General features: G+C 39.0%; 2 protein-coding genes and 1 long non-coding RNA gene across 3 annotated transcripts; all 3 read right to left on the bottom strand.

Annotated features, from left to right (window-relative positions):
• Positions 1 to 2,574: 2,574 nt before the first annotated feature.
• LOC134330800 (uncharacterized) lies at positions 2,575 to 6,201 on the bottom strand. The gene is made up of 3 exons (XR_010015049.1): positions 6,178 to 6,201; positions 6,050 to 6,086; positions 2,575 to 2,836 (listed from the first exon to the last, which is right to left on the bottom strand). It is a non-coding gene; the product is annotated as an uncharacterized LOC134330800 (long non-coding RNA).
• Positions 6,202 to 6,214: 13 nt separating this feature from the next.
• Positions 6,215 to 9,788, bottom strand: LOC134330799 (hepatitis A virus cellular receptor 1 homolog; the record flags this gene model as incomplete). The annotated part of the gene is made up of 5 exons (XM_063012060.1): positions 9,734 to 9,788; positions 7,992 to 8,333; positions 6,548 to 6,628; positions 6,356 to 6,417; positions 6,215 to 6,271 (listed from the first exon to the last, which is right to left on the bottom strand). Coding segments are annotated over exons 1-5 (597 nt in total), but the record flags the coding sequence as incomplete, so codon positions are not given.
• Positions 9,789 to 12,164: 2,376 nt separating this feature from the next.
• LOC134330865 (T-cell immunoglobulin and mucin domain-containing protein 4-like) lies at positions 12,165 to 18,359 on the bottom strand. Its single transcript, XM_063012136.1, has 4 exons — positions 18,266 to 18,359; positions 17,291 to 17,632; positions 13,436 to 13,472; positions 12,165 to 12,814 (listed from the first exon to the last, which is right to left on the bottom strand). Exons 1-4 carry the CDS (start codon positions 18,357 to 18,359, stop codon positions 12,691 to 12,693), a joined length of 597 nt encoding a protein of 198 aa, XP_062868206.1. The 3' UTR covers positions 12,165 to 12,690.
• Between the last annotated feature and the right edge of the window lie 2,342 nt (positions 18,360 to 20,701).

Here is a 20,701-nt window from a genome sequence, read left to right as displayed (position 1 = left end):
TCCATTGTGGTTAGTCAGACTGATCTTAACACCTGTAAAGTGTGGTTTGTACACTTCTAACAGCAGCTGAAGCATTATTAGCTCAGTATGTTTGTAACCCACATCATCACATATGCAGCTTTTGCTTGTGTTAATAATAAAACTTAGATTATAATTATTTCACTTATTATTTAACTTCAAATGTTTTACGAAGCACATTTCCAAACCTCATCTACAAATTGATTGATTTATTCCCAAATAAGTTCAGAATAATTTTTTTAGTGTAATAGTTGGGTGGTATTCTAGATCCTCTAATGGATGAAACACCCCTAACAGACCACCAAAATAAACAGACAATATAGATAAAGTAAACATATAAGAACCCAAAGATAGAGAACAACAAGACATGCAAATGACATCCTTCTTGTATTTTAGTGCTCCTTTTTTAAAAATAGGGACTCTATGACTCTAATAACCCAATATCTAGTTTACATATCCCCTATTTTACATAGTAGTTGTGATCTATGGAGATGCGCTCTATGATGGGTTCTGGAACTGATGTGTACAATTATTTTCAAACACCAAGGGACAATTACTGTTGCGTTCAACTGAAGCTTGTAATTCAAAATTTCTGACTAGGAAAAAACTGAGAAAATGTCCCTTTAGCTGGAAATTTCTTAAAATACAGTCAGGGTGGCATCCTTCATTTTAATTTATCTGCATGATTATATAAACATGGTTGCTCACACCAGTTACAGTAATAAAGTACCACTTGTCGACTTTTGAAGGTAGTTTAGCTGCTTTCAATTCCCTCTAGATGTGAATAAAAGCGTAATGTAAAGTCCTGCAATAGATTACACTTAATATAAAGCAGTTTCTAGAACTAAATAAATTAATAAATAAATAAAATTCCTAAAGTTATTTTTACTTAAAAGGCAAATTAAAAAAATCTTTGTTGAGCAACTATGTAATATTGCAGTGTGAACATGAACTATTTTTGTGATCTATGTTTGATACAAAAGAGCCTATTACAGCATATTACCAAATTTTCTTCTAACAGGTCCACAGACAAGTAAGTAATTAGTAGTTAGTCTAAAGTTTTCTTTTGCAAGAGTTAGCTTACCTATGAGACACAGAACCAGCCAGACCAAGAAGACCATCCTGCAGAGCAAGTTCATGATGGTTTAACTATATGCAATTTCCTTGCATATTTGTTGCTTTCACATGTACGGTGACCGTCATGTGACTTCCTGCTGTCAGAGCAGTTGCATGGCATTTAGATTTATATGCCTGTTAACACACTCCAAAAAAGGTGTGTTTGCAAAGTTTACAAAGTGGCACAAGTCTCATCTTTGCTTGCAAAGGTTGAGTCTTTAGTGGATCCTCCTTTTACCCCCAATTACGGTACCTTCACCTTTCACCAGTTCACCTGCTTATTGAATATTTATACAAAAAATTGTCTATTATGATTAATGCTTAATTAGATTCCATCTGACTAAACACATTTGCAAAAGCAATTATTGAGGTCTGATACCGACGTTGTTCAAAAATTGGTGATAAAAGTTTTTTTTGTAGGTTATCACTACACTTCACATTCATTCTCTGACTGAATATTGTAGATGTTCTCCACAGTCAATGTTGTGTCCTCCAGAACCAGGTTGATTTGTGAGTTGCTGCTGATGAAAGAACTATTCCCGGTGTAAGGGTTCCAGCTGTACGCCCGATGGCGGGCAGAGTGTCTGCGGGAACTACAAATCCCAGTCAGACCAGCGCGAATCAGACGCAGTAGGTTACAGCTGCGGACTATTAACGAGGACGGACGGAGAACTCCCGCCCTGACCTGCATTTAAGCAGAAGAGTGAGCGGGGTTCACCGTCGCACCTTCATCTTGCCTCAGCGCTACATTGCGCTTGTTTATTTATTAGGGAAAGCTGGTAACGTCAAGCCGCATAGGGCGACAGTAGGGCATGGCCCGAGGTCATTTCTACTGGTAGGGAAAGAAAGATGGATTTCGTGGGGCGACCTTTCTCTTCTCAATAGCACGTTATCAGAGCGAGAGAGAGAGATGCGGTGCTATTCGGCCCTAAATCGACAGTACACTACACTGTAGCTGATTAGCTGAGTACAGTGACTGACATCAAACACAGAACCACACTGACTAAATACGGACTCAGTGCTCACAAGCTGGCCATCGAGACCGGACGCTACAAGAACTCCTGGCTCCCCACAGAACAAAGAGTGTGTACATAGTGCAACACCAACACCACAGAGACTGAGCTGCACTTTTTAACTGAGTGTCCAAAATACACTCACATACGGGAGGTGTACTACAAAACATTTCAGAAACTTCACCCTGAATTCTGCTCCCTCACCAACACCCAGAAACTGTTCATTATGTTGGGAGAGGAGAAGAAGAGCTGCACTGTAGCAGCTCAGTATGTATCTGCCTGCCACAATCTGAGAGACACGGACTGATCCACCCAAACACAAGAACAGCCCTGATGGACCCACACAGACATAATGCTTGATATGCACATCTGTTTTTTATTCTATTTTTATTTTATATTTCTTTTTTAATTTCATATTTTCCTAAAATTCTTTCTTTTTGTATATTTATATAAATGTCTTTTCAATGCTTTGGCAATACTGTAACCACTACAACAGTCATGCTAATAAAGCTTCTTGAATTTAATTGAATTTAATTGAGAGAGAAAGAAAGCGATCCGTCTTCTGGGTCTGGTTTCTGCGAGCAGCGGTGACGTTCAGGTCGGTGGTGTTCCAATAACCCTCGTTAGGGAAAGTTGATAACGCCAAGCCTCATAGCGGGGCGACCGTAGGGCATGGCCCGAGGTAATATCTACCGTTAGGGAAAGAGTAAAAATTAATAAAGAAAGAAAGAAATAAAAGAAAGTGAAGTAAATACTTCATTACCAGAAGAGTAGAAGTTTTTATAAAAGTATAAGTTTATTATTTAAAGCAACAATAGAGGACTTTATCTCACTCTCCTAGGTTTAGTGCGTTTCCTTATTGAGTTAAAAAGTTAACCTTAGATGACTGCTTAGTTTGCCCGTACTTTAGCTTCATTAATGCCAAGTTCACACTACACAACTTTCCAAGTCATCAGGTCGCTGTACAGTTCACACTACACAACTGGATCTCTTGTAATCAAGAACCTTTCAAGTCTGTGTGTATTTTACACTACACGACTGATCGGTTATAGGGGGTTTCACACTACACCATCTATCACCAACTGGAATCACAGGCGAGCATTTCTGGTCTCCCAAACTACGTTCTGTCACGAAAACAAACGCAAGAAGTGACGAAAGGTTTAATGATACCATTAAAAAATGCACGTCAACAAGTAGCGAGCGATCAAAATTTGTGAGCTGATTTGACCAGCACGCGACCAGCATGGATTGTTAGTGAGTTGGAGGTTAATAAATATTTTTCGCAATGCAGCATGGGTGTTATGTCTTGTAGAGAATGATAAGGTCAGAAATACTGTATAAAGCTTGTGTGTGTACCGATGTATTCTGATATAAACTATATTATGCCCCTGTCCCAACTTTTTACACTCCTCCCCTGCGTTTCCCCTCACCCTGTATCTTACGTTCTCATTGGCTGTTCGACATAGCACTCATTGCCAGTCGGGCAACTCAGATTCAGATATCTGACATGCTAGAAATCTTGCTTCGGTCGCCGAGCACTCGGTGATCACTCCGCGAGCCACTCAGATCCAGTTGTTGAGTAGTTCACACATAGTGATTGAGAGCCGAGTTTCGATTGCTGAGCGAACGCCAAGTTGCTCCCGAGCCGGCAAATCTAGCGCTGACCAGTCGGCGAGCGAAAATCAGGGCAAAAGTCGTGTAGTGTGAACTAGGCATTATCTGTCGCAAGAAAATTTCGAACACCCTTTACATATACACGTACTGTCCCCATCTCTGCCATCTCAGAAATATTTGTTTAAAATAAAAATGTAAATGTTTTACTTCAATAAAACACAAATAAAAAAAAATAAGGTTAAGGTGCCTAAAAATGTAAATTTAAACATTTAAAATAATAATTATCATGAACATCATCAAATTTATTTATATATCGCCTTTCCCATGCTGACCGATCAAAGAACGTGGACACATTGTACAGAAGTACACAACAAAAGGACTTTACAGTATAACATTCAAGTACAGAAGAAATAATCAAACACAGCTGCTCAGGTGGTGCAGCGGTAAAAAGACACGCTGCAACCAGGGCTGGATTCTGAGTACGTAGTATCGAATCCAGCTCTGCTTCACCGGTTCAAAACTGAGTGGCTGTATGAGCAACGATTGGCCGGTTGCTCAGTTGGGGGGTGGGACAAAGAACCAGATGTGGGTCTCTCTATGTCAGAATGCGATTACGACCTCTGCTGGCTGATTAGAGGCGCCTGCACAAGAGATGAGGAAGAGTGCCCTTAGGGTGTGTCTCTCCGCATGCAACGCTAGGTGGCGCCAAACTCATAAAAATGTTTGGGTGGCAAAAATGCATCCGGCTGCTGCTCATGTTTCGGAGGGGATATGGGTTAGCTTCGATCTCCTCGGTCAGGGCAGGGTTTGGCATAGACAGAGAGGAAGCACAATGCAAATTGAACAACTAGATGCGCTAAAGGGGGGGAAGGAGAAAAGAAGAAAAAGAAAAAAAAAAAGAAAGAAATAATCAAACACAGTGAAAACAAGTCTTTAGCAGAGATTTCAATGAGAGAGAGGAAGCATTACATCTTGACTTTGGGAGAAACCAAACTAAATGGATGACCATTATTAGTGGTCAATTTAGAACCTCTGGAACATCAAGAAGGCTTAAAGTTTGTAATCTTAAGGAAGAAGATGGTACACATTGATGTAGAAGCTCGACTACCTCGTGTGGAGTCAGGCCATGCAGAGCTTTATATGTTGTAAGAAGAACCTTGTATTGGATATGAAATGTAGGTAACCTCTGAAAATCTGTGAAAAAGCATAGGAGTGATGTGGTCAGTCTTCTTAGAGTAGGTGAGAACCCTAGCAGTAGCATTTGGTTCTGTAATCTACTGAGGTTGAGACCAGGACGGCCAGATAAAAAGACATTCAGTAGTCTAACCGTGATGTCACCAGTTTATGTACAAACCCCATTTCTAAAAAAGTTGGGTCATTTTGTATAATGTAGTAAAAAGAAGAATCTTTATTATTTTATTATTTATAAATAATTTTTTAGTTATTTATTAGTTAGTGTTGTTCGTAAATATAAGCACATTTAGAATTTGATGTCAGCAACATAAACTCAAAAGAGTTGGGACAGGTGCATGTTTTTACAGGCCATTCTTTCTTGATAAGAGACCTCAGCTGCTTAGCAATCCGTGGTCAGCGATGTCTGATTCTCCTCTTCATGATAAGCCATATATATATAGACACTCTGTGTCTACAAAGCTATGCTCACTAAAATCTAGATTTCTTTTTAAAAATATTATAATAAATAAAGTAATGTCCTTAGCAATTTGTGTAGTAGTCTATTTCCACCTAATAAACATGCCAGCTAACTAGGTGCTAAATATGTAAATAAATGTGTGGTTATCAAGGTCATAGCAATGAATTAAATATGGGGTAAGGGATGCCCTATCAATAGCTAAAGAATTCTAACATTACACAAAGCTAGTGAGTGGAATATGTTTATTTATCATTTTTACATCAGTATATTGAGGAGGGGGGCAATTTAAACATATTTGAATATTGCAGGAGGTCGTGTCCCCTCAATATACAGTATATTGTGATTATGGTCTTGGTGGTTATTATTGTATATTCTGGTTTAATATATGGTGTAATGTCTGGCTACAATTACAATATAAATCACAATAATAAATAATGCAACATGAGACATGTAACCTATTCATGTCTATGTGATGTCCAACAAGCTCATGTTCAGTGCTCATATACGTTTGGCCAAATATTGTATTTTCTGCTAAGAAGCCAAATAACTTCTAAGAATCCAAAGTATAAAAATAATTTGTTCTAATAATAAATTAGGAACTAATACTTCCCTTTTTTTGACTAATACTTTAACTTACATTTCTGCCGTCATCAGGTTTCTTCTCTTGCACGTCACTAAAGAGAAACAGTCAGATCGAAATCTCCATGGACATGACATAAAATTAAAATCATGGTATGAACTGTGTATTGTTACTAATGTACTTACATATCATAAACACAGCAGCGGTTCCCACAATCAGCAAAATTAGCAGAACTGACATGACAGTCACAGGAAGTTTATCATCTGTCGTTTCTTTCATCTAGATATATTTAGAATTAGCCACAACAGCAGTGATACAATCAACACAAAGCTATACTGTATGTCTAAAGTCACACATTCTCACATTGTTTTCAGACTCTGGAGCAGATGTGTTATTGTGCTTTGCTGTGTTTGCAGAGTTTGTACCTAAAAAAAGTAAAGATATATTTTTTAAAAGTTTTATTCCATGTAGTAAAAAAGCTTTAAGTGTGTATTAAGGGAAGTCGATCAAGACTAGACAATCTAGTAAAATGCCTAAACGTGTATTGTGCTGTACCATAGGATGTCCCATAGTCCCAAACATCTGTTGTTATGGTCACAGGGGTGCTTGATTTGTCTTCTGCTGTTGTTACAGGTTCTGTAATAAATACCATGCACAAAACAGCAATAATAATAATATAAAAGACACAAATATTAAACAGCAAAAACTATATTAAATTAAGGAAAATAAGTTTGCAACATCTACACTACATGACCAAAATAAATGAATACCCCTTCTAATTACTGAATTTATGCCACACCCACTGATAACAGTAGAATCTGTCATACAGAAGAGCTTGGTTATTTTCAGTGTAGTACTGAACTAAATGAATTTGTCACCGTGTCTATAGTGAGGTATGATAATGGGAGCATCCTGCTTTTCTGCAGCACTAAGACATTATTTTATTAAAGGAAACATGAATGAACAATATTTCATGGCTGCAAGAAGCTGAGGCTGCTTGTCGTGTTGGTTCTTTCCCCGGTCCCATATCCCCTAACCCGTGGCTTGTTGTGTGACTATGTTATGTTCATGTCTATATGTGCTGGTGTGCTGTTGGGGCTTTTTTTCACGTTATCACAGTGTGCTCCTACCGAGAGCACAATCTGGTTGCTGGTTTTTTTTATCCCCTCATCCTAATGTGTTTATTATTTCTTGTTTCTTATCTTAAAAAGCATTTCACTGCTAGTTGTACTTGTATGACTATGTATGTGACAAATAAATTGAAATTGAATATATCAGCCAGAAAACTAAATCTGGACATTTCACTAATCAACAACTGAAAATATGAAGCCAAATTAACTTTTCTAAAAAGGTATGACGTGTTTGCATGGCCTAGCCAGTGTCTATGTATTTCCTCAGCTGCTCCCGTTAGGGGTCGCCGGTGGATCGTGATCCACATTATTGATTTGGCACAGTTTTTATGCTGGATGCCCTTCCTGACACAACCCTCCCTATTTATCCGGGCTTGGGACCGGCACTACAATGCACTGGTTTATGCATCCTAGCAGATAGGTACCTATAGGACAATTCAGTGTCTCCACTTAGCCTGGCTACATGTTTTTGGACTGTGGGAGAAAACCGGACCACCCGGAGGAAACCCATGCAGACACGGGGAGAACATGCAAACTCCACACAGAAAGGACCCGGACCGCCCCACCCAGGACCTTTTTGCTGTGAGGCGACAGTGCTACCCACTTAGCCACTGTGACGCCCGCATGCCCTAGCCAGTAACTTGACCTAAATCTAATTGAAAATCTGTTAAGCATTTAAAAATGTGTTGTTTCGGTAAAATGTCCTGATTCAGTTTTCTGGCTGATACATTGTTTAGATTATGTTCGAATTTCAGTGCAAGATTATAACTGAATAGTAATTACTCGTTTAGGAGATGAAGACCAATACATTTTGAATCAGGGTTAAGTGCTAACAATGTAAAAAGTGTGATATCATAATGAATACCTACCTCTCATGATAATTAAGTGAACAGTGTATTTGTCGTCATTGAACCATCCAGGCACACACACTCTGCAGCCATATTTTCCTGAGTCATTTTGTCTTGCACTGATGATTATCAAAGACACATCTCCCTTCTGTAGTCTTCCATTTAACTGGTATCTGGAAGACGTTTGGCGTACTACTTTGTCTCCATCAGTAGCAATAATTTCAGCACCACAGCCCATAGAGGGTATATCTCCTTTCATCCAACATGTCTCACATTTCCCATAATAACGCCGGTCATACTTGCATGGGAGAGTAACACTCTGACCCTCAAAGCCAAGTACAGTTGTGCTCCTGCATGTACGAACTAGAGAAGAATAAATTCTAATTAAAAACCTTTGTAATGACAAATAAAGCAACTCCAGAGCAGCAGTGACCACCATGAACACTGTCCTTCTGCAAAATAAAACCTCTCTGTAACACACTGATGTAAAATACATAAACTATTCACTGCTGACTTGATTAATATAGTATAAACACAAATCATATTTAAACTGATAGATTATGTGGTTTCTAACACCTAATATCAGAAATATTAACTTAATATTAACTGCAGTTCTGTCTAGTTTACATTTCTGCACTTTCTTTACCTCACTCAATTTTCCTGTTTTATTTGCTATATTGTTTAAATGAGGGTGTTTTTTTTATTTTTTTAGCTCAGTATGTATGTAAGCCGAACTCTTCCAGGCTGCATTCAAGACACCACGTAGTCACATACACAGCTTTTGCTTGTGTTAACAGTAAATCTTACATTATAATTATTTTAAACATCAAACCACAGCTCTAAACCTGATGTACACACTAATTTTTTATAGAAATATAGTATTTATTTCCAAATAAGTTCATAATTAACTTTCTTTTGTGTAATAGTTGGGTGGTGCTAGATCCTCTAACAGATGAAACACCCCTAACAGACCACAAAATACAGTAAAGTAAGCATATAAGAACCCAGGGGAAAAACAAGACATACAAATGTTATTCCTTTTTGTATTTTAGTGCTCCTTTTTTATATATTCTATTTTATTAGTAGTATTTTAAAGTCATGTTTTACACACAGTTACTCTTTACACAAGGTTCATCAGTTCACAAGTTTAATGTCAATCACAGTCATGGACAATTTTGTATCTTCAATTCACCTCACCTGCATGTCTTTGGACTGTGGAAGGAAACTGGAGCTCCCGGAGGAAACCCACACAGAAACTGGGAGAACATGCTACCTACTGAGCCACAATGCTGCCCAGTGCTCCTTTTAAAAATAGGAAATTTATGGTTTTAATAACCTATTATCCACTGCCCCCATGACAAGTGGTTGCCTCATAGTTTACATAGTAGTTAAGATGTGCTCCATGTATGACACTAAAGATGAGTTCTGGAGCTGACCAAGGGGCAATTACTGCTGCGTTCAATTGAAGCTTGTAATTCAAAATTTCTGACTTATTACTTTAAACAAAGACAGTCAAGGTGGTATCCTTCATTTAAAGTGAGCTGTATGATAATATAAACACGGTTGCTCACACCAGTTATAGTAATAAAGTACCACTTGTCAACTTTTGAAGGTAGTTTAGCTGCTTTCAATTCCCCCTAGACATAAATAAATGAATAAGCGTAAAGCCCTATAAACTAAATTAGTAAATAATTTAAATCCACAGGTCCACAGACATTAAGTAATTAGTAGTTAGTCTAAAGTTTTCTATTGCAAGAGCTTACCTATAAGACACAGAACGAGCCAGACCGAGGAGACCCTCCTGCAGAGCAAGTTCATGATGGTTTAACTCAGAGTGCCAATTTCCTTGCATATTTGTGGCTTTCACATGTACAGTGACCGTCATGGGACTTCCTGCTATATAATCAGAGCAGTTACACAGCTAGAAATATATACAAATTACAGTTTACAAATTAATTTGTGCAGCTGTTTTGTGACAGTACATAAATTAGATGTCTGTCAACTGTATGTAAATACACTTTATGGCCAAAATTTTTTTTTGGAACACCTAATAATAAAGTTCATGTGTTTTAGCCACACTCATTGCTACCATGTATTAAATCAATTATCTTCAATTCTAACATTTTTCCCCCCAATTATTTTCCAATCTAGTAATTTCCAGTTCCTGCTTGTAAATCTGCTGCTACCTTGGACAACCCCTGATCTGTTTAAAGACCGCAAAATCACCACACACCTCCTCAAATGTATCCAATCATGTTTTATGAACAGAGAGCCACGCTAAGCTCCATGTGACTCCCCACTACTCACATAGGCGCCCAGACTAATATCCGGACCTCACATATAGCAGCCACGGTGGAAAAAGACCCTTCTTTTCCTCAAACATGACCAACTGTGTTTGTGTAAATGCCCTACCAGATTGCTGGCTCTGCAGAGATTCTAACTCTCCACAATGGTGTGCAAGTGCATTAGGTCACTGTATCACCTGAGCACCCCATTTATAATGTTTATATATGCATTTAACTTTGTGGAGAAGGCCCTTTTCTGCCCAACAAGACCCAGTGCCCTGTCCTTAACCCCAATAAACATTTTTGAGATGCATATGAAACACTGAATGCAAGTCTGGTCTACTTATTCAACATCAGTCCTCAAATGGTAACTTCTTTAACTGAATAGGAACAAAATTCTGTGGAAAGCCTCCTCCCACCCTCACCATTTCAGATGAAAATATGAAAGTGAGGAAACTTTTTAAAGATCCCTCGTATGTCTGCATTAAATCATTGTTTGTCTTTTTGCACTTTATTGTTTTATGAATTTGATTTTGAATGGATATAACTAAATCACCTGTAATGACAAAGATTCAGATCTCTTGCTGTGCCTTTCCAAATATTGGTATGGTGCAAATGTAACTAGAACTCAGTTGGTGTTTACCTGCTGCAAATTTCATTGACTGTACATTGTCAGGACAAATAACAAACCATAAAGACCAAGGAACTCTGGATTTCCACAATCAAATTTTGGCAAGGCATAGATCACGTGAAGAATATCGTCGCTGTCTGATGAAAAACACGTATCTTTAAAAACTCAACTTTTCAGGAAAAAGCAAAAACTTTTTCCCCTGACAGTAACGGTGCAAACAAACCACAGATGGCAACATTTAGATACAATTCAGCACAGAAATAAAAGTATATATCTATCAGGTCGTCAGTCCGTCGATGTCATATGTAAAATGGACTTATGTGTACAAATATAAATCATGTTTACAACCATGCAATTGAATAACCTGAATAAACTGTATAGATCAAACATTACACATTTCTCAAACAGTACCGGAGGGGAAGGAAGAGGAGATAAGCGGTTTTGATGGACAGGTCTAGCAGCCAATGGAGATACTTGTTAAAGACATTGCGTGATTTTTCATCTTTTCATTGGTCATTTTGATATTTGCTGCTATGGACAAACAGAGATTTATACCCACAATCAACACATGTAAAAAAGTGAAAACAGCTAAAAGTGGAGATATGTGTTTTTCATCGGACAGCGACGAAATAAAACAATAAGCTTTGAGTGTTTCCAGGTCTTAGTAAGTTTGTAATGGAATGATTTCAGCCAGAGAAGTAACAAGGCTAGAAATAAACAATAGCAGCTCACACACTAATTAACAGGAACTTATTAATTACAAGATTTTTTTTGAATTTTCTATTTTCCCCACTTTTTTCCCCCAATTTTCTCCCCTAATCTAGTCGTGTCCAAGTACCCTGATTGCGTCCTCTATACTGATTCGACCCTTAACCACTGACTGAGGACGCCTCTCAACTGACATACGCCCCCTCCGGCATGTACAGTCAGTACAGACTGCATTTTTCAGCTCATGCACTCATGCGCTCATGCAAGTCGAGTTCATGCACTGACGGGCACTGTGTACAGAAGGCCACACCCCCATCAGCATTATTCCTCAGCCCTGTGCAGGCGCCATCAGTCGCACCAGTTATGAGGACTTATGGTTTGACTTTTTTACCCCATGAACAACAGCCAATCATTGTTCATGCTGCCACCCAGCCCAGTCGGAAAGGCAGCTGCGCCACCTGAGCTGCATTTACAAGATAATTGAACTAATTGGTATAAAGATGATTGGTAAAAAGATTCACAAGAAGAGTTAATCATAGCTTTATTTTAAACTAAAATATCATTTCTATGTTACAATTTTGAATAAAGAATTAAGGTTAATCTGAATGAACAGTTTGTCAGTTTGCTCTTCTCAATGTACTTGTCATTAATGAACCAGCAGCTGTAGAATATTGAAGCCTTAAGTAAAGATGGAAAAATATATAAATAGCTGCTAAAATTTCCATTATTCCATTGTTCCACCATGACTGTGGCACTGTAAACAAAGCGAGGTATCATAAAGACATGGTTTGATGAGTTTGTTCCGAGTTATTACTGTAAAAGTATCTACACACCTGAGAATGTACATATTCACTATTAGACATGAACCAACATGAATGAAAGAGGAAGCAAGTATATTTAGCCTCTATGCACAGTGATGAATTTGGTCATAGAAATAAAGAAGCATTTAGAGTCACCAAGTTCACAAGTCTTAAATTAGATGCCCCCTTCGAAGGAGTTCTGTGCAGGTCAGAGAAGTTTTTTCCTCACAAAAAAACAATCATAAAAATCTGTTGAAAAGCAGTGTACAAAAAGTGGGTTTCAGAAGTTATAAGAATCATTGTTCATATACATTCTCTGGCTCCAAATTATAGACGTTCTCAACAGCCAGTGCTGTGCGTTGCCGACCTGGGTTGATCTGTGAGTTGCTGTAGATGACTGAATCATTCAGGTTCTGCATTCTGGTGGACAAAAATAACATACACAAGAAATTAACTACTCACAGCTTTAAACTTTAGACACTTAGCAGGCTACCTAGCCAAGGTGATATTTTAAGTATCAAAATGAATTTATTAAACTGAAGTACAACACGTTTTTGTTAGGTGTCCACTCACTTTTGGCCATATAGTGTATTTAAATAATATAAATAATAAGTAGTTCTGGGGGCGGCACTTATGGTGACCTCACAGCAACAAGGTCCTGGGTTCGATACCCAGGCGGGGCGGTCCGGGTCCTTTCTGTGCGGAGTTTGCATGTTCTCCCCGTGTCTGTGTGGGTTTTCTCCCACAGTTCAAAAACACTGAATTGCCCTATAGGTAAATGTGTGTGTATGTGTGTGCGTGTCTGCCCTGCGATGGACTGGGTGCTTTGTGCCCATTAAAAAGCTGGGATAGGCTCCAGCACCAACACCTAACCACCCCCCCACCCCCACCCCCGCCACGACCCTAATTGGATAAGCGGTTAAGAAAGTGAGTGAGTGATAAGTAGTACTGTTTGAGTTCACCTGGTAAATCTTTAAGAAATGATTCAGACTTTTAATTATAAACTGTTGTTTATGATTAGATCTTCAAACTGTAACTTACATTCCTGCCATCATCAGGTTTCTTCTTTTGAGTTTCCCTAAAGAGAGGAATCAGTAAGATTAAAATCTCCATAAACACATCAAGTAAAATCATGGTATGAACTGTGTATTATTACTAATTTACTTACATATCATAAACACAGCAGCAGTTCCCACAATTAGCAAAATCAGCAGAACTGACATGACAGTCACAGGAAGTTTATCATCTGTCGTTTCTTTTATCTAGATATATTTACAATTAGCCGCAATAGCAGTGATACAATCAATACAAAGCTACTGTATGCCTAAAGTCACACATCCTTACATTTTTTTCAGACTCTGGAGCAGATGTGTTATCGTGCTTTGCTGTGTTCACACAGTTTGTTCCCAAAAGAGAAAAAAATATTAGAAGCAGTAAAACAGATTGAATTGTGTATTAAGAAAAGTAGAACAGGACTACACAGACATGATAATGCTTAGTGCTGTACCATAGGGTGTCCCATAGTCCCAAACATCTGTTGTTACGGTCACAGGGGTACTCGAATTTACTACTGCTGTTGGGACAGGTTCTGTAATAATTCATATGCTTTAGGTTTCCCCAACATATTACAGTAAATAGGAAAATAGCTCAAATGTTGTAAAATAAGCATGGCAGTAAATACAAGCAAGTTTGTAATGTTTATAGAAATGGAAATACTTGTGCAAGCTACACTACTTGGTCTAAAATAAATAAGTACCTCTCCTAATTCCTGGCTTTATGCCACACTTATTGCTAACGAGTGTATAAAGTTAACTATTCAGGTATCACATCTTCATAAACATACATACAGTGTATCACAAAAGTGAGTACACCCCTCACATTTCTGCAAATATTTTATTATATCTTTTCATGGGACAACACTATAGAAATAAAACTTGGATATAACTTAGAGTAGTCAGTGTACAACTTGTATAGCAGTGTAGATTTACTGTCTTCTGAAAATAACTCAACACACAGCCATTAATGTCTAAATGGCTGGCAACATAAGTGAGTACACCCCACAGTGAACATGTCCAAATTGTGCCCAAAGTGTCAATATTTTGTGTGACCACCATTATTATCCAGCACTGCCTTAACCCTCCTGGGCATGGAATTCACCAGAGCTGCACAGGTTGCTACTGGAATCCTCTTCCACTCCTCCATGATGACATCACGGAGCTGGTGGATGTTAGACACCTTGAACTCCTCCACCTTCCACTTGAGGATGCGCCACAGGTGCTCAATTGGGTTTAGTCCATCACCTTTACCTTCAGCTTCCTCAGCAAGGCAGTTGTCATCTTGGAGGTTGTGTTTGGGGTCGTTATCCTGTTGGAAAACTGCCATGAGGCCCAGTTTTCGAAGGGAGGGGATCATGCTCTGTTTCAGAATGTCACAATACATGTTGGAATTCATGTTTCTCTCAATGAACTGCAGCTCCCCAGTGCCAGCAACACTCATGCAGCCCAAGACCATGATGCTACCACCACCATGCTTGACTGTAGGCAAGATACAGTTGTCTTGGTACTTCTCACCAGGGCGCCGCCACACATGCTGGACACCATCTGAGCCAAACAAGTTTATCTTGGTCTCGTCAGACCACATGGCATTCCAGTAATCCATGTTCTTGGACTGCTTGTCTTCAGCAAACTGTTTGCGGGCTTTCTTGTGCGTCAGCTTCCTTCTGGGATGACGACCATGCAGACCGAGTTGATGCAGTGTGCGGCGTATGGTCTGAGCACTGACAGGCTGACCTCCCACGTCTTCAACCTCTGCAGCAACGCTGGCAGCACTCATGTGTCTATTTTTTAAAGCCAACCTCTGGATATGACGCCGAACACGTGGACTCAACTTCTTTGGTCGACCCTGGCGAAGCCTGTTCCGAGTGGAACCTGTCCTGGAAAACCGCTGTATGACCTTGGCCACCATGCTGTAGCTCAGTTTCAGGGTGTTAGCAATCTTCTTATAGCCCAGGCCATCTTTGTGGAGAGCAACAATTCTATTTCTCACATCCTCAGAGAGTTCTTTGCCATGAGGTGCCATGTTGAATATCCAGTGGCCAGTATGAGAGAATTGTACCCAAAACACCAAATTTAACAGCCCTGCTCCCCATTTACACCTGGGACCTTGACACATGACACCAGGGAGGGACAACGACACATTTGGGCACAATTAGGACATGTTCACTGTGGGGTGTACTCACTTATGTTGCCAGCTATTTAGACATTAATGGCTGTGTGTTGAGTTATTTTCAAAAGACAGTAAATCTACACTGCTATACAAGCTGTACACTGACTACTCTAAGTTATATCCAAGTTTCATGTCTATAGTGTTGTCCTATGAAAAGATATAATCAAATATTTGCAGAAATGTGAGGGGTGTACTCACTTTTGTGATACACTGTATATGGTAAAATAGGTCTTATTAAAATCTCAGTTACTTTCAGTGTAGCTCCTATTCAAATCAGTTTGCCCAATTTATTCTTGGGAGCAAAGGGGACAGTAGAAAAACAGACAGATTTGTTCTTTTTCTTTTAATGCATTTCTCCACAATTTTCCTCCCAATCTAGTTGTATCCAATCACTTAATCGCATTTGGCTTCCTCTACTACTGCAGACCTTTACTCTTGACAGAGGATCATCACACACCCCCTCTGACACGTGTGCAGTAACTGATCCATACCACGCACGGTGTGTCGCACATCAATCTGCATTAACCATTGACCAGTTAGCAGAGGCCGTAATTGAGACAGTTATGATGAATCCCGACATTCCCACCATAGAACGGGCCAATCATTGTCTGTATAGGCGCTAGCATGTTGTACCGCTGTGCCACCTGAGTTTTGGGTCAAACTGTACAAAGACAGACTGTGCTACCCACTGTGCTGCCATGCTATACAAAAACAGAACAAAAGCAAACCCACCAATACATAAGTCACCTTCACTAAGAGTGAGACAAATTGATGAAAGAAAGGTGGCGAGTAAATGTGACCAGGCAAAAGCCACACTGATCAAAATAAACAAAACTCTAACTAAAGTTAAATAAGAGCTACTCGGTCCACCAATGCACTGGCACAGGTCATACTTGCTCTCTCAACTATAAGACTATCTATTCCCTCAGCTGCTCCCGTTAGGGGTCGTCGGCGGATTGTGATCCGCATTATTGATTTGGCACAGTTTTTACGCCGGATGCCCTTTCTGACACAACCCTCCCTATTTATCCAGGCTTGGGACTGGCACTACAATGCACTGATTTATGCATCCTAGTGGCTAGGTACCTATAGGACAACTGAGTGTCTCCAATTAGCCTGGCTGCATGTTTTTGGACTGTGGGGGGGGGGGAACCGGACCACCTGGAGGAAACCCACGCATAGACAGGGGGAAACTCCACACAGAAAGGACCTGGGACCGCCCCACCTGATGATCGAACCCAGGACCTTCTTGCTGTAAGGCAACAGTGCTACCCACTTAGCCACTGTCTCTCTCAACTACAAGTGAAATAAATATATTTAAACGAAATCACTTTTAATTTTAGCAAATGGTTTGAGAGATTACTTTCTTTGTTTTAGAGTTTACTTTTAGTTTCTATAATTATCTTCTAGTTTTAGAAATATGGAAAACTCTAAATCTAGAATTCAAACCGCAACTCCTGCTATCCACCTAGACGATTGTGTCAAGCACACTGCAAAGACTCAGCACTGAACCACTGAATCAGTTCCTGGGATCTGTAGTTTGACTAGAACTACAGAATGTTGACTTAAGTTTCTTCTTGCTGGTGAAAGAGCGTCACAAGTCAACTCGTTATAAGGTCAGGAGCCTAGTCTTTTTTTAAATTAGAGCATAATATTACAGTGAATACCTACCTCTCATGATATTTAAGTGAACAGTATATTTGTCATCATTGAACCATCCAGGCACATGCACTCTGCAGCCATATTTTCCTGAGTCATTTTGTCTTGCATTGATGATCATCATAGACACATCTCCCTTCTGTAGTTCTCCATTTAACTGGTATCTGGAAGACGTTTGGTGTACTACTTTGTCTCCATCAGTAGCAATAATTTCAGTACCACAGCCCATAGAGGGTATTTCTCCTTTTATCCAGCATATCTCACATTTCCCATGATAATGCCAGTCGTACTTGCATGGGAGAGTAACATTCTCACCCTCAAAGCCACGTACAGTTGTGCACCTGCATGTACGAACTAGAGAAGAACATTGCTGTGTCAGCAAATAAAACCTCTAAATATCTACATATTATTATAACAAACATGTAACACATAAAACTATACACTGATAAGTTAGTTAATATTGTTCAAAAATAAATTATATATTTAGTAATAGAGTATATGTGACATTATAACTGATATTACAAATCTAAATGGCACATTTTAGCTTTCCGTTTGGATCTAATTTGGTTTTATTCCGCTAGAAGGCTGCAGTGTTTAATTCCAACTGAATTACTTACACCTAGACTCAGTTATTGCAGGAAAAAGTGAAGCTTTTACATCCAAATTTGAAACTCACATTTTAAATTGTCTTCTAAGTAATGAAGTATTTTTAAAAGTTGATTTGCTGCTTAAAATTGCCAACTTGTTTTGACTGGGTAAAGCCATGCTCTTGAATTGCCTTAATTTAGATGAAGAAGTTAATGGGAATAAATTAATGAGCTTATTAAAAAGACTATCTTTAAGATAAGCCTCCCTAACATAACTTATTATATAATTTTTGTAGCATGTTGCAGTATTACCCCATCTTTGCCTAACAGTTCTACTTTAAGCAAGCGAGTAACCACTTCTCTTAAATCTTACAGTTAACTGTTGCAAGAGTAAGCTTACCTGTGAGACAGAGAGGGAGCCAGACTGGGGAGAGCCATAGGCAAAGTAGGTTCATGATGAAATGTTTCACTCTGAGTAAACTGACCTCTGGCATCTAGCCCTCCTTTCCACTCCAATGAGTTTCATATTTAAAAGGACCATCATGTGACTTCCTGTCTAATGTAATAGTTGGTTTCCTCTTGATGGTGTTACATCTTTAAAGATCAGAGCAGCTACACAGCCAGTCGTAATTAGATGTTGCAGGTTGAAGTCAAATGTTTACATGTAAATTTAAGAGACTTTCTGCAACTGTCCTTTTTCTGTGGAAACACAAATGTGATATCGAGTTTATGATTTTGAACATCACTTACAAACCAGGTATTCTTGTTCAACAACAATGCCTTGCCCCACAAATACTTTTTTTGTTTTAAATGGGTAAAAATCTTGTGTAAAGTCTTTCCAGTAAAATTGGAAGCTTGTTCAGCTGTGTGGCGGATGAGTGAGGGGGTTTCACATTAATGCCCATGGTCGGAATTAAATGTCAAACAAGCTTATGGTACTGTGTCCACATACTTCTGATCATTGTATGTTTTTCTCTCATGTTATAAAGACAGTATATTTAGTTTCTGTAGATGTTAGGGATGTATGTATGCCTGGCATGTTACTTACTTGCAGTCATCATATTTCATGAGCCTCCACAGTGTGGTTCTATGTTCCTGTGGTGCTGTATGTTTCCACGTTATTTGTATTTTCCATTGCCTTTTCTGTCTTCTCTAAAACTTGTTATTTCTAATGATTAAGAAGAAGACTTGCAGAGCAAGCAAACTGATCCACGAGTCACCATTTTCACTTCCAGTATTCCACAGTGACAGCGTCTGAGAGCTAAATTAGACCACCATGTAATACACAAACATGTCACAATTTCCACACACTTGCTGAACTCGCTTGCTGAATTTTAGGCATTGTTATTTCCAAAGCTCTTGGTTTTATGTTTGAATCAATTACTATATAACAATAATTTTGTGTTGCCAAAATGTTATATTGTTTTGAATTAGAACTAGGCCAACTGACTTGCTTCTAAAAGAACTTCTGCAATCGGCATGTGAGGAGAAAACAAATACTGAGAGTTCTGTCACAAGGGTTATTATAGTTAAAAGAGAACACTAAACTAATACCTACAAACTACAAAAACAACAAAAATACAATTTCATAAACTAATAATACTATACAATAATACTTCAGTTTACCTTATAATTATCCTTACACTAAACAAAACTAGTGCCATCAATACACAATTTAAACATATTAAATATTAATAGTGACATTCTGAAGGTAATTTTGTTGATTGCTTGTCATGAAAACTTTCCACCACTACAGCTCTTTGTGAATAAGAGTAAGTACATGTAATTTACAATAATTGTTTTACTTTGTGGCATGTTTGGGAAAGGCACTTCTAATGTAAAATTCTGGGCACAAGGCACCAGGGGCAGTTGTAGCCTAGCGGTTGTGGTACTAGACTAATAATCAGATGATTACTGGTTCAAGCCCCACCACTGCCAGGTTCTCACTACTGGACCCTTGAGCAAGGCCCTTAATCCTTAATAGCTCAGACAGTACACTGTCACAGTACTGTAAGTCACTTTTGGATGAAAGTCTCTGCTAAATGCCCTAAATGTAAATATTTACTTCCAATAATAATACTCAGAGGCATCTTTTTGGAAGCTAGTAAGAAACCAGAGTTCCCAGTAAAAACAGATGCAGACACATGACAAACTGTGTGGTACAGCAAATTGGATTGTATTGGATATTAAACATGTAGAAAGTATATGGATGTGACATCTGTCCACATACTTCTGATGTTTAAAGTCCACTTGATGGCAGGGTAAAGCTCTGAGCCGGAGCTAAAGGTCCTGTAACCTTATTGGCTGATGCAGACCCAGTGACAGACTCGTGCCTCTGTTGATTGAGTTGGTAATGGTAGTCATGGTGACAAGATCGCGACACCAGGTTACGTGTGACGCAAGCACGTAGGTGCGAGCCCTCCCGGAACCCATTCAGATTGTATTGCAGCGCCTGTAGTTCGAAAAAAAAGCCTTAACATGAGAGTCTATGAGAGCAATCCGGGGCGATTTTCAGTCAGACTGAAATCGCCCCAATGGGGTGGTACTGTGCGGAACACAACTCGACGCTGATTGGACGATATACGGAGGCAAGACAGACTGTCCAGAATAGTCACAGCTGTGATAGAAAAATTTCTTCCCTTTCGCCCTTTGGTGGTGCGTCGCCCGATCGCCCTAAGGAACGAGCCGCCCCTGCAATGTAGCTATATTTATATATGTATAATGTAGTATATATTTATAATGTAGCTATATCCAGTCAGTCGGTTCTTATCTTGTTTAGGAGGCGGGGCGTGTCGGATGTGGGTAGGAAAATTATAACGCCTGTTTTCGTTTGCCA

The sequence above is a fragment of the Trichomycterus rosablanca genome, chromosome 16, assembly GCF_030014385.1.
Source record: "Trichomycterus rosablanca isolate fTriRos1 chromosome 16, fTriRos1.hap1, whole genome shotgun sequence".
Lineage (NCBI taxonomy): Eukaryota > Metazoa > Chordata > Actinopteri > Siluriformes > Trichomycteridae > Trichomycterus > Trichomycterus rosablanca.
This window is presented reverse-complemented; position numbering and strand designations above follow the sequence as displayed.